The following is a 14,087-nucleotide window of genomic DNA, read 5'->3' as shown; positions in this document are numbered from 1 at the left end:
GTGTTCATATGGTTGACAATATCATTTGATTTTGCAATCATCTTTCATCTAATGACAAATATTATGAGAATTACTAATTGACTTTATTGAGTTTTACAACAAAAATCTCAAGACATTTTAAATGCTATATATTTGGTATCTAATATAAAAACTTTGATTTGAAAATTAAGAGATGGTGGTTAAGAACTCTTTTAGAAGAAGTGACATCATTTTGTAAATATTAAGACATTGAAGTTCCTAATATGGATGCTTGTTTTTCTAATATAAGATTATCTCATTGTCAAAAAAATTCATTCACAATTGAATTTCACAACCGAGATGATATATTTACAGTTATCATTGATTAATAATTGCAAGAACTAAATAATATATTAAGTGAGCAAGTGACCAAGCTTCTTCCATTGAGTGTAGCTTTAGATCAAAAAAACCTACAAATTATTAAGTGTTGAGTATTTATGCAGGCTTGTTAATAAGTTCCATCTTGAAGATTTTTCTGACCAAGAAAAAATTCATTTGAGATTCCAATTATAGCATTATGAGCTTGATATACCCAATCATCCAGAGTTTTAAGAATTTGTTATTGATTGTTGATTTATGTCAAGGATTGATAGAAACTAGAAAATCAATAATTTATCAACTGACTAACAAATTGATTCGGTGTATTTTGACTCTTCTTGTTTTGAAGGCAACTGCTGAAAGAGTTTTTTCCGCAATGAAGATTATGAAAATAAGACTCCGCAATTGAATAGAGGATGATTTTCTTGCAGATTATTTGATTGTCTATATAGAAGAAAAAAAAGTTGTTAAAAGATTCACAATAGATATGATAATTGATGGTTTATATTTTATGAAAAAATGATGAGCATGATTAAAATAAATATATAAAAATCTTTTTTATTATTTTTTTATTATTGTATTTTATTTAGAAAAATTTACAAAACATAAATAATACTTCGTTTTAGCTAATTTTTTTTATAAACTTTGATGTTTATATTTGATAGGTATGAAGACCAACAAAATTAAAGTGATGGATGTATTATGAAGATAAAATTAATTTCATAGTTTTGATTTAATTTGGTATTACTCTTGCCCTCTTATCCCATACAAAGATTGTTCTATATTTGTGTAATAAGTTATTCATGCAGTCTTTTGTGTTTACAACTAATGTATGGTTGATTAGAAGAAAAAAATTATATTTCTTGTTGTATTAGTTTTGACTCAGAGAATTATCCTAGCTAGGCCATTGACTAAAGCTCTTGTATACTTTTGGAGGATGAAAGGTACTGACTGGTGCCAACCCCATGTTGTGACTTGTAATATTCTTTATTTAAAGATCTCGATGAGAGCATTGTTTCGCCTGACATATATACATATAATGGCGTGTTGGATGCATATGGGGAAAATGGGATTATCTGAGAAATGGAATATGTACTTTCTCGCATGAAAAGTGATCAATGTAAGCCTGGCATAATTACTTTTAATTTGCTGATTGATTCTCATATGGGAAGAAGCAAGATTGCTTGTTGGCTTAAACGTGACATTCTAGCTATGGACCTTACCAATTTACATGCAAGATTTAATGCTGCTTCTCCTTCCTTTTGCTACCTCAAAAACCAAGCCAGATCAAGTGAGATCATATTTCAGCAAATTTCTGTGGCTGGAATGGTTTTGGTTTGTTTTGATTAGTATATTCATATTGTGGTAAGTAAATATCCAGTAGCAATCATATCCTTTCCTGCTTGTTTTTTTTGGTTGTTTTGTTTTCTTCTAGCAGCCCAAATGCAAAGAACAAATTTCTTTTTTCCTCCTCTTCAAATAATTTTGAACATGCTCTAAAATTCTCTATTCTGCATTCGATTGCTGTTTTCATTCCCTTGGCAGAGAAAGAAATCCATCATTTGAACTGTCAAACTACAGATGACAACAGCAAGTGGTGATGGTGCTGCCAATTGGGTGCTGCAATGTTGGCCAAAAAGCAGTCTGCCACAGTTTAATCATGGCTATAATAACGAGATATTATTCTGGGTTTCCGCTGCAAAGCTGTACACAGATAACAAATGAAACCAGAAAAGAAGAAAGAGCCATCACATCTAATGAAGTTAGCACGCATGGGATGGGATGTTAGCTCATGATCAAGGTGTTGTCAAAATACCCAAAATACCAATTCAATGCCCACATCCAAAAGAGATCAACTGCCGTCATTCCATTGAATCCTAGCAGATTAATTTGGAATAAATGGGTCCACATCTTGTATCTAGGAGGTCCATTTAAGTGAGAAATTTACACGGCATATTGTCAACAGGCGAGACTACTTTTCAATTAAGAATAACCACGAACATACATAGCAATGGGAATTGGGTACAGTTTCTTGCATTACACTACACGTTTGTACAAGCACAGAATACTTTAGAACCGATAGGGTCAGTGAGTGCTGCATCTTCTAAACAATGACTAATTGGATGGTATAAATCCTGTCAATCCTCGTCTGACTCTGCAATCAGCGTTTTGTCCATCAGAATCAAAGTATTACATATATAATACAAGGGAAACAAGGACAATTTGTTTATTAAGAGTTTTCAGACTTGAACAACATTCAAAAGTATGACATAATAAAGGGCATGCTCATCCACTCATCCATGCAGTATGAAAATCAAACATTGCAAAGGCATTGAATATACTTTTGCATTAAAAGCATACCATGTATGGCTTCCATGTTATCTTCCTTGTAGACACCGAGAGGTGAACCCCGCACAGAGAGAAGCATTTCACCAGGTTTGGGAAGCCTTAGAGTTTTTGGTGTCATGCCAATGGAAAGTCTCTGACTGCTGACCTGCATCAACAATGAAGGCATGTCAGACACTGGACATTTTTGGTGATTAAAATTTAAGAAGGCAAATTGAATTGCCATCTGGATGCAACATCAGATCACATAGATGCAAAAAGAGAGAATGAAACTCCTTAAGCTTCAATGTGATATTCATTAGAACCTTAAAAAAATAGCTCATGAGACATGCCCTGGATCAGTCAATTCATAGCAATGGAGCTGCCTAGCAGCCCACTGAAAATATCATCCAGGGGAAAAGGCTTTCATGAAGACTTTTGTGCAACAGAAACATGCTTTCCTAATGATTCCAAATATTTCCACCTGAATAGTGTCGCAGGCTATATGTTATGAAAGACTCAATTGCCAACGGCAATTTGATTTGATAAACAATTATCTAAACTTCCAACCACCAATTAATAATTTTCTCAATGCTCTTGACTGCTCCAAGAGTTTTTTCATCACAACATTCAATAAAACACTCTAGGCAATGGACAGCATGGTTGGCGCTGGCAAAATGCTTGGGTGACGGACAAGCCACTCAAATACAGCTTGCAGCTTGCAATACATTACTGTAAGAGAAGCTAAAGAAATTTATAGAACCTAAAAGGATAGTCATGTCTTCCACTTGATCATTTATGTTTCTCACACAACTTAATAAAAGGAAAAACAAGAGGACGAAAATAAGTTACAGATCGTGGAGAAGCTACTAACCCCAGGAGTTTGGAGACCATCACCATCATGCATCCCAAGCATCTGAAAATCAGATTGACCCTCCAAAACCTATGAAAAAGAAATGTTAATTGACGTATAATAAAGAATGGAAGTTTGCCTTAATCATTAACACCAAGAGGTGTGGATGACCTACAAATGCATGCCTTTACAAACTTAATGCATAAAGAAACATGTTTAGCTATATCTGAAAAAAATGGACTTTTTTTGTAAATGAAAAATAAGGAAAGAGAAGGTTAGAAATTTTTAATTTCTTCACCGTTCAAGGAGTGTGCTAATTAGGTTTGAACTACGGACAATTCATCTTCAAACATAACCAGTAAACTTGTTTTAATGATAAGAAAACCTTCCTACCACAGCAAATGCAACAAATATAACAAGGAAAGGTAACTCTTCACACCCTTCAACTAAGGAGTCGAATGGTTGTAAAAAAAACTCTGTTTCCATTCTAGTTTCATAAAATAAAAAATAAAATTATATAAAACATACAAAGTCCGGCATCTGCAAATGATCAGCTGCGCCAAATATGCTTGTTTTCACTGCCACCAATCAAGCAATCAATGTCAGATAGGCGACTAAGTTCTATAAAAACAAATTCCCATCTCCATTCTCCATTTTTTTTGTTTTACCTGCATCGCTTGATAATCCAAAATGACCAACAGGTAAGTTAGCAGAACAACTAGGATAAGCCATGGACAAACGACGTAAGAGAGAAGCATTAATGTTCCCCCCATCTGAAAAACCATCAACATTGTCATTAAACTTCACAAGAAACTCTCCATTTTCCTCATTTCTTTCAATAGACAAGTTGGGCAGGTTTTCTTTAAAAAACTGCAAAACAGGTGTTTTCAGCTGTTCCTTAGTAAAATACGATCGCAGCAACCGCAATTCTGTTAGCAAATGCTCGATTCCCACATCACGCATTGCCCTAATTGCCGCAATTTGACGCTCCACTGCACAAAACAGATTCAAACCCAAATTTAACCCCGGAAAAAAAAAGATCCTGACTGCTTAAAAAATAATTCAGATACGACTGACTGCTTAAAAAATAGCTAACTAAGTAAAAATCAACCCAAGAAGAATATGAAAAAATGGATTCATAATCTCCAGCGAAACCCAATTTCCTTTCCCTCAATTCACTGCTAATTTACTTGAAAATTGAAAAAAAAAATCAAAGAAGCAGAAACTTGAAAAAAAAGTACCTGCTTGGTCAATTAATGGGAATTGTTCGGGTTCTTCAACCTGGGGCTGGTTCTCTTGTTTACTCGAGGCAGATTCTTTCACAGTCTTTTTCACTCTCCCTCTAGCCATTATGAGCCAAACAGATCTTAAAGAAGCATAATACAGTAGGAATTAAGCAATCAATTTGAGAAAATGTGAAGGAACAAAACCACAAAGGATCTGTTGATTTTGGAGTGGCAATGCATTTTTTTTATCCGTTTCGGAAATTCAAATCTTGTTTTGTTAAAAAGGAGAGGGGGAGTAGAAGCCCTAAACAGAAAAGCACAAGATCATCCATGGCAAATACACGCGGCCCATTAATCCAAGCCCATCATCACAGAATTTTGTTTGTGTGACCCAACTAAACTTGCCTTTTCGGATTCAATCCAATTATTGTTTATATATATATATATATATTATAAAACAAATAAATGGTGTGGCATTTTGCACTGTACACACAGACTGAATGTACTGTGGACTGTGGCAGTGCCCGGGCGATTTTGCCCTTGATGAGTCTGTGCATTTTATCTCTTCTCTGGCCCTGTTTTCGTCTCTTCCTCTCACTCTCTTCATTTCATGTCTCTGCTCGGTTCCTTTGTTTTTGGCAGAGAGAACGACGGGCTGTTTGGCTCACGGCTGCTCGGTCGGCCCAGGATGCCGGTTCGTGGGCTGGCTTCGGGTCGTTCTTCGTGTTTGATGAGGTATGATTTCGCCCCCTTCTTTGCGCCAATTTCTGCTTTCTCTCGGTTTCTTTGCATTGGGTTCTTCGGTTCGTGTTTTTTTTTTTTCATTTTTTCCCCTCTTCTCACTCGATTCATCTTCTTTCTGGTGTGGGTGTTCAGTAATTGATTGTAGTTTTTGATTTCTCTGGTCTGGGTATTCAGCAATTGATTGGGTTTTTTAGATTGCTCATTGTCTGTGTGTTCGGTTTTCTTGGGTTCGTGCTCGGGATGCTTGCGTTTGGTCGTTTGTGTGTGTTGGGGGGTGGGTTATTGGTTCAATTGGGTTCGGGTTGGGTTGATCGATGGTTTGGAGGTCGTTCAATTCTCGGGTAAACATAGTCCTTGGTTGGTTTGATTCGGGTGCTCTTGGTTTGGTTTGATTGGCTGTTATTTGTGTTGATTTGGGCTCATTGCTCTCGGTTTAGAGCTTAACATAGAATGAATTGATTATTGAGTTGGTTTTTGCTCTCCGTTGATCGCTTAATTTTTTTTTCGGTTGCTTTGCTTTCTTCGATTGTTGTTACTGTTCCAATCTGGTTTCGTTACTTCAATTACTCCTGTTGCCCCATGTCACTTCACATTAATTAATTTGTCTGTGCATTTTGCAGGGTGACTTTTTTTTTACTTCTTCTCTTATGATCCTTGCCTCAGTAGACTGCGCCGCCTTCTTTCCTCTGTTAAGTAATTTTTTCATTCTAATTGTAATGTTTATCTTTGCTTTTTGTGCTGTTTCCTCTCCTGCATATTTCTCTTGCGTTTCATTTCGTCTGGTACCTTCTTTTGCTTTCCATTTTTCTTCTCAGCTCTGCTTTGGATTTCTTGCGTAATTGATCCTATTTCTTTTACTCTTCTTTCTTGAGGTTCTGGCCTGTTGCTTCTCACAAATTGCTGCAAAGACTCACCCTTGCTGCAAAGACTCACCCTTTGTGTTGGTCATTCTACTTTTGAGGTTTTGAGGTTAGTTGGCTTTTTCTAGGACAATTTTGGACAAAAAACAGAGATCACAGAAGAGTATATTCGCTTTCTCCAAGTACATATATGTATGTATGTTTTATCTATACATCCAAGTCTTCTCTTCCTTTTTTCTAATGTCTACAATGATTTTTACAGCATATGATATTAATTTTTAATTGTTTCTTTACTGATTTGCTGCATTTATTCTTCCATAATATTTGCTGAAATTTTTGAATGCATGACTTAATTTCCTCATCATTTCATTTATTACTTTGCGAATTTTATTTTTTTCAGGAAGATTAGCAACAAAATGATATGTCTCATTTCGAAGGAGGGATTTCACTTCGTTCTGCACCTCAACATCCCTCTATTTTGCGCTGATGTACAAATTGTATAATTAGCACTCTTTTGTCATCTTTTGTGACACTATGTATATACCAAAAGATGTAACCTATGTTTACAAAACAAACTCTTTTATATTGTAGTTCTAACTTATATATTATAAGTTTATCGTTTTTAATGTAATTATATAATATTATATACGCAGCAATGCCCGCGGCAACGCGCGGGCATATAGCTAGTATATATATATACCGAGAAGGCAGATGAAAAGATATCAAGCCACTGTTCAAATCGACAATGTTTATAGTTTTTTTCATATATATATATATATGAAAAAAACTATAAACATTGTCGATTTGAACAGTGGCTTGATATCTTTTCGTCTGCCTTCTCGGCGATGGGGGCACTTCTTCTCTGCATTGACATCCACTTGAGATGAGATTTCAAATGGTTCTCAATTGGTTGTTTTTTCCTCAAATTTACAAGTGTGTTCCTGTTTCTTCTCTAATAAAAGCTAGTGTTGGCGTGTGTTATCGTGGCAATTTGAGGTAGCAGGCTAGCAGCCATCATTGTGCATTTCTCGCTGTGCATCATCTTTTTGGCATCGAGGGAGCTGCTAATTGTGGGTGGGTTTTGATGTGTGGTTCATTTTGGACAAGTTCTTTCTAGTTTCCAACCAGATGAATGCCTTGAGCTTTGCTGCGGACTGTATCCCAACTAATCAGTGGTATTTTGTAAAGTAAAACATGATTGTCGCAACCATTTTGCACCGTATTTTTCTAGCAATGCAGAAGAGAAAAACAACATGGAGAAAAAGCTAGCAGAAACAGTTAAACAAGAAACAACTTGTTTCTTATTCTTTTCTTTTTAATTTCAGATGGAAATCTCTCGCAAAACTTGATGCGATTATTTTTTTTAATTATTAATATGAATGTTTAAATTAGTTTGCGTGCATTTTAACTAATCCTATAGATTCTGAAGTTAACAAACATATAAACATATAAATTTTAATGGTTATCAAATTTTTACCAAACTTGATGCGACTATTTAATATCAAATATTTTAAAAACATCAAGGCCAGATTTTCATATCTGTGATTTCTTTCAACCTTGGGCTCAACTACTGACATTGTCAATGAATATCCCAATTGCTCAGTTTGTGGTTACTGGCAATAAGGAAAATTTTGTTGTAGTTCATGCCTTCAAGAGCGCAGGAATATTATTCAAGATTCTAAGAAAGATTTTCTTTCCTTCAAATACTGAATTCTTCAATGCTTGGAACAATCATCTGGAATTAATAATGTTTGTCAGGAGTTTGAGAGAGATTGAGGGTAAATACTTAGATGATCTTTTAGCAGTAACCATGAAGAAGATTTTGTTAGTCGCTCCACTTGTTCAAGATCCTATTATAGAAGATGATAAAAAATCAGAAAGCACCACCAGCCTCAGTCTTCTGTTCTTAATTACAGATTTAAAGAAAAAGACGTGTTCTCTTTTATGTTTTTTAATTTTAATTAATATCATTCCTTATTTTATTTTCCTTTTTATTATATTTTTTATTCACCTTTTTAATTAATATCATCTCTCCTATTTTTTAAATTTATTTAGATTAGATTACATTTTTAAATAGTTGTTGTTTTTTTTATAAATTTTCAAAAAGGTTGATGCAATTTGTCTAACACTCTTTCTTTTTTATATATATAAATAAATTATATTTTTATGATACATTTATAAAAATAAAACTCATTTATTCTCGGAAAAAAGAATAATTTTGAAGATGAAATAAAAAAAACCTTCAAGATTAAAAAAAATAGGGTTTGATATTTGTATATATATCTAGAAAAATATCCTTTTATTTTAGTATTTTATTAAAATTAACAACTCTTTATTGGTTTATCAATTTATAATTTTTTTTTTTTGCTCGTGTATTAAAAAGAATCATGATATTTAAAAATGTATGTATAATATTAATGCATTATTTTATTATATTTAAAATTAAACTAAAATGTTACCCGCAACGACTTGATAAGACTAGCGTTGACTCAATTATTTGTACCAGAAAAAATAAAACCGACAAATCAATTATTTTGTAAATAATTTAGTGGTAAAATTGGAAAAAGAAAACTAAAACAACCCAACTTAAAGGCCATAAAATCAAATCAAATTCCAGCCCAAATACACAGATGCAGGCCCACCCTGGGAGCCCACCAAAAACTAAAAACCCTAGTCCCTGACATCCTTTCACCCTATATAAATGCCTTCAGTTTCCGTTCCTCATTTCGTCTCCGCAGCGCCACCTCTCCCAAAAAACCCCTAACCCCCGCAGCTGCAGTAGCCACATCAACCGTCACCATGAAGTACAACCCTAGAGTCTCCTCCTCCAGGCGCAAGAACCGGAAGGCCCACTTCTCGGCGCCGTCCTCCTTGCGTAGGATCCTAATGAGCGCCCCACTGTCCACGGATCTCCGCCAGAAGTACAACGTTCGATCCATGCCTATCCGCAAGGACGATGAAGTCCAGGTTGTTCGTGGGACTTATAAAGGACGTGATGGCAAGGTGGTTCAAGTTTATCGCAGAAAGTGGGTAATCCACATCGAGAGGATTACACGTGAGAAGGTGAATGGGTCTACAGTTAATGTCGGTATCAACCCGTCCAAGGTTGTTATTACCAAGTTGAGGCTTGATAAGGATAGGAAGTCTTTGTTGGATCGCAAGGCAAAGGGACGCGCTGTTGGAGATAAAGAGAAGGGCACTAAGTTCACTGCAGAGGACATCATGCAGAATGTGGACTAATTGGTTTGTCTGCAATGAAATATTTAGTTGGTTTATGTTTACAAGGACGAGGTTTTGAATGATTTAGCTAATTTCTCGATACTACTAGTATGCTATCTTTTTTGTTAATGCTTGGAGACTTTAAGGTTTCTACTGTGACCTGGATTTTGTTACTTTCTATTGAGGCTTTGTTCTGGAACTCTTATTGTTGTCTTTTTTTTTTATTTTTTACTGCTGAAATTGTACTTGGGATTGTGTTTGTTCGGATCCTGTAGGTTTAGACCAGAACTGGGTAGCTGGGGGTTTGTGGCTTAAGTAGATGGGTTCTTGCATGTTAATGTGTATGCTTTCGAGTCTAATTGTTTGAAACATTAGTAGGATTTTTGTTTTGGTCTATCATTTATGGGTTTTAGATTGGAATTGGAACTAGGCAGTTTCTCTGAATGTAAGCAGGGATAGGGCTTGGAATTTGGTAGGGTGTTGGGACAGTGTTTTGTTTTTAATTAGGTTATTCAATTCGTGTTAGGAATTGGTATGCATTTGGGTCTAGGTTTGTGCTACAAACGTTTTTTTTTCTAATTGGTGGTCTTCACTGTAATTCATAAGTTTAACATATAAACATGGGAATATATTTGGAAATGTAGTAGCTTAGGCTAAAATTAGAATGGCACATTGCGGTTTTAAGAATGCAGGAGAATTTATATGCCAGTCTCAAATATGTAATTTGTGATTGTTTGAGTAAGAATTAATTGGATGCTACAAACATGATTCCATTGCATGTAATTTACAAGTGCATATTGCTTATGAGAAGTCTTCATGATTGCAGAGTTGGATTCTCATATGATTGTGGGATTGAGAGTTTACCTTATCAAGTCATCATCATTGTTGATTTTTTCATCTAGTATAGATCATGAAAACCTTGAATTGAAAATGATACGGTAGCTCTTGCATGGGCAGGCTTGGTGATTTATATATTTTTTTCATCTAATTGTATACTATATCATAAGTGGATTTGTAGATCTTTGTAGTGTTTTTTAAATGAATCTTTGTAAGCATACAGAAACGAGGTTGTGATCGTAGACAGTTGTTGTTTGTACCCTATAACTTAAACTTGACTTTGTGCATTTTATTGACAAGAAATATATGCCTTTTCAATTATCTTACCATGTTTCTTTACATTTGGTGGTATCTCAGTATAGTTCATTGACTATTGGAAACAAAACAGTTGTTTGTCTTTGAAGAACACCTTTGACATAAATGACCTAGGATTGATAGCAATTGTGCCTGCATGTAAACTTTTGGTATATTTGTTCATGCTTTGTTGCAGCTTTTCTAGTCATTTGTATTAGTTCTGATTTGGGTTTATATCTGTAGTAAGTAAATTGTGTGGTAAATCAGATGTGTGGCCTATTGTTTGAGATTCTTGATGTTAATGGTGATGATATTCTAGACGAGCGATGAATAGAGAGCTCTCTGCTGAGGCCAGTTAACGTGCAATTTTATTAATGTCAGGGTTAGGGTTCCACTGAAGGCAAGATAGCTTTCTAGTTAGCTAGAACATCAAGATAGCACAATTATTTGAAGTTTTCCATCATTCCCATAAAATGAGAGTAGCAATCGAGTCGATATCCATAAAATAAACCCTGCTGCGACGGAGAAGTGAATTTTTTCTCCGTTCCCCGCCTTTCACCATGTATCATCACAATAACAACCTATGGCGACAAATACATAATCTTAGAGACTTGCACAGGCCTGCGCCGATTTCACCTCCATCATCAGCTAATTATATTAAGCGTCCATTTCCAACCTAGCAACAACAACAAATTAGATTATTGAGCTGTTGGAATTAATTGTAAAGTGTAAATTCAATTTATCCTTTTCATTCTGTATGATTTATTTATGATATAGTTATTCTTTAAATCTCTAGAATTATCCCTATATTAGTATAAATACATGTATTGAAAGCATTATAATCCAAGTTAAAGTCTACATGGAGTTCCTCTCTTATAGAATTGGTATGAAATGAATAAGATATGTTTCATTAATTTTAGCTCATCTTTTTCTTTTCAACAAAGTGGTATCAGAACTACTTTGATTTTTTTTCATCGCTCACATTCAAGTTTAAACTTTATCATGTATAGTTTCAATCAAGTTTGAACTGTTACTCTTAATAAATAACTGTTTGATGAATTTTAGTTAATAACATATCTGAAGACTTTGCAAGAACTCCTTTTGAAACATTTGAATACACTGTGTGGGACTGCAACACCCGTTTTTTCCCTGCCGATTACTGCAGCTTCATTCTTTCGGATGGATCCGCCATCAACTTCGCCCATATCCCTGAATCGAAGAAAGCATCACCAAACAGTCTCGACGAGGGCGCTGAACAGCTTCTGGAGGCAGCTGCTTGAGCATCAGCCAAGCCGGGCTTCAAACCTTCATTATTAGGATCAATATCGAGTCATTTCTTGTAGGTAGAGGCAACGTTTTGGATTTGGTGCAAGCATTTCAATCAAATAGGAATACAAGCAGTGCTTGAATACAGTTTTCGTAAAATTTTATAAAAAGTGTTTGATATTTTATTTTTAATTGCTCAATGATTGTTCAACCCATCTACGTAGCTTCTAATAAAAGCAAAACTAACAAAAATAATTCTAATTTGTATTATGATAAAATCTAGGTTAGTTGATTCATTCACAACTCAACAACTACTTACATCAAATATTCTAATCCTTAAGCTTCAATGATACTGACGAACTAAGTCATGTCTAAATTTGGCCTTAAAATATCTGCTAACTGGTTTTTTAAGATCAAATATATTTCTCAAACCATATATCGAAACAAGCTGAAATTTTACATGGAAATACAGAACATATAGAATTATATTTTGATAAATATTTAGGTTAAATGAAGTTTAGAAACATATTATTTTAGAGGGTCGAAGTTACTAGACAAATCTTGTTTAATCTATTCGACTAGATCTTTATGTACTGTTTGTGGCATATATGAGTTATAAGTGTAATTTGGTTTCGATTCAAGTTGTGATGCAAACTATACATCTCAAGTTTTTCAATCGTATATGGTAGACTCATTAATTTATTCAGACGAGAGAGAATGACGTGTTTGAAGTTAGCACTGAATATATGTCAAGATTGTGCGAAAATTGAAGATTTGGGCTACTTAGAAGAATTTTAACATGGAGACTTTGGTTTTATTATCCTATTTTATTTATTGATTTAATTTTAGATAATTATTTCTAATTTGAATTTGTTCTGGATCATTAGATATCGTTTAGGAGTTTATTTCGTTATTTGATTTATGTTAGTTGATTACTAGTTTAGACCTATTAGCTTACAACCCTAAAAGGATCCTTTAGGGTTAGTTAGAAGAGATTATCTTATGTTTTTTTAACTACAAATTCCAGTAACAAGTTAGAGAATAAACGTAAGTTTTTTTTTATTTGTGGTAAAACAACCTCTCTTTATAGGGACAAAGATCATACACTGACTTCTTGAAGATTAACTAGTTTCATGAAATCATTCACATACCTAGGGTTCTTAGATACAAGGTTATCCTTGGATCTAAGTCTTTTTATAATACATATGGTTCTTAGGTACACGAGGCTACCTTTGGGTCAAGATTCTATTAAACTTGATTTTCAGCTTTCCAGATTATTATCTACTTCATTAGGGGTTGCTTGACCATGTGATAAAGAAATTCATATTAGTTGGTATCAGAGCTAGGCTCTAAAAATCAAGTATTTGGCCTTAAAATGTCTCTTGACTAGTTTTTCAAGATCAGGTATATTTCTCAAACCATATATCAAGACACATTGAAATTTTACATGGAGATACTAAATACATGGAATTATATTTTGGTAAATTTTCAGGTCAAATGAAGTTTAAGAACATATTATTTTAAAAGGGTTAAAGTTACTAGACAAATATTGTCAAATCTGTTAGACTAGATCTTTGTGTACTGTTTGTGATTTTCAGCTTTCCAGATTGTTATCTACTTCATTAGAGGTTGCTTGACCACATGATCAAGAGATTCACATTAGTTGATATCAGAGCTAGGCTCTAAAAATCAGGTTATATCCTTTATTTTCTTGTTAGTTTCGATTTCCTTAGTTTTAGTTGTCTTTGATTCGATTTTTTATTATTTTGTGTCCAGAGTTTAGTAGTTTGTGTCTAGGGTTTCTTAAAAAAAAAATTGGTATTATTTTAGTTTATTTCTATCTTAGAATATATCAATAGTAGAAAGAGTAAAAAAACAAGAGAAAAGAACATCCAAAAGTCACTTTTGTCGAATCTACCACAATACACAAACAAGGAAGAATTTGGACCAAACCAATTCCTAAATTTCTAAAATTTTATATACTGATTCTAAAATTCCTAACCACATCTCATATAAAATTTGAGCTCATTTTGAGATCTTTTAGTATAGTAAGCAAGGTCGAAATTAAAACCTGTCATAACAGGTCAGATTCGTATAAGAAGGGAATTTCAGGTCAAATAAATTTAG

At 34.1% G+C, this 14,087-nt stretch overlaps 2 protein-coding genes across 2 annotated transcripts; one reads left to right on the top strand and one right to left on the bottom strand.

Annotated features, from left to right (window-relative positions):
• Positions 1-2,292: 2,292 nt before the first annotated feature.
• Positions 2,293-5,037, bottom strand: LOC133672725 (uncharacterized). The gene is made up of 6 exons (XM_062093232.1): positions 4,756-5,037; positions 4,183-4,506; positions 4,043-4,092; positions 3,536-3,604; positions 2,698-2,830; positions 2,293-2,491 (listed from the first exon to the last, which is right to left on the bottom strand). The coding sequence occupies exons 1-6, from the start codon at positions 4,862-4,864 to the stop codon at positions 2,475-2,477; spliced, it is 702 nt and encodes a 233-aa protein (XP_061949216.1). The 5' UTR covers positions 4,865-5,037; the 3' UTR covers positions 2,293-2,474.
• Positions 5,038-9,059: 4,022 nt separating this feature from the next.
• LOC133673491 (large ribosomal subunit protein uL24z) lies at positions 9,060-9,762 on the top strand. Its single transcript, XM_062094339.1, has one exon. It carries the CDS (start codon positions 9,144-9,146, stop codon positions 9,582-9,584), a length of 441 nt encoding a protein of 146 aa, XP_061950323.1. The 5' UTR covers positions 9,060-9,143; the 3' UTR covers positions 9,585-9,762.
• Positions 9,763-14,087: the final 4,325 nt, after the last annotated feature.

The sequence above is a fragment of the Populus nigra genome, chromosome 14, assembly GCF_951802175.1.
Source record: "Populus nigra chromosome 14, ddPopNigr1.1, whole genome shotgun sequence".
Lineage (NCBI taxonomy): Eukaryota > Viridiplantae > Streptophyta > Magnoliopsida > Malpighiales > Salicaceae > Populus > Populus nigra.
The sequence above is the reverse complement of the archived record's forward strand: the minus strand, read 5'-3'. Positions and strand labels throughout refer to the sequence as shown.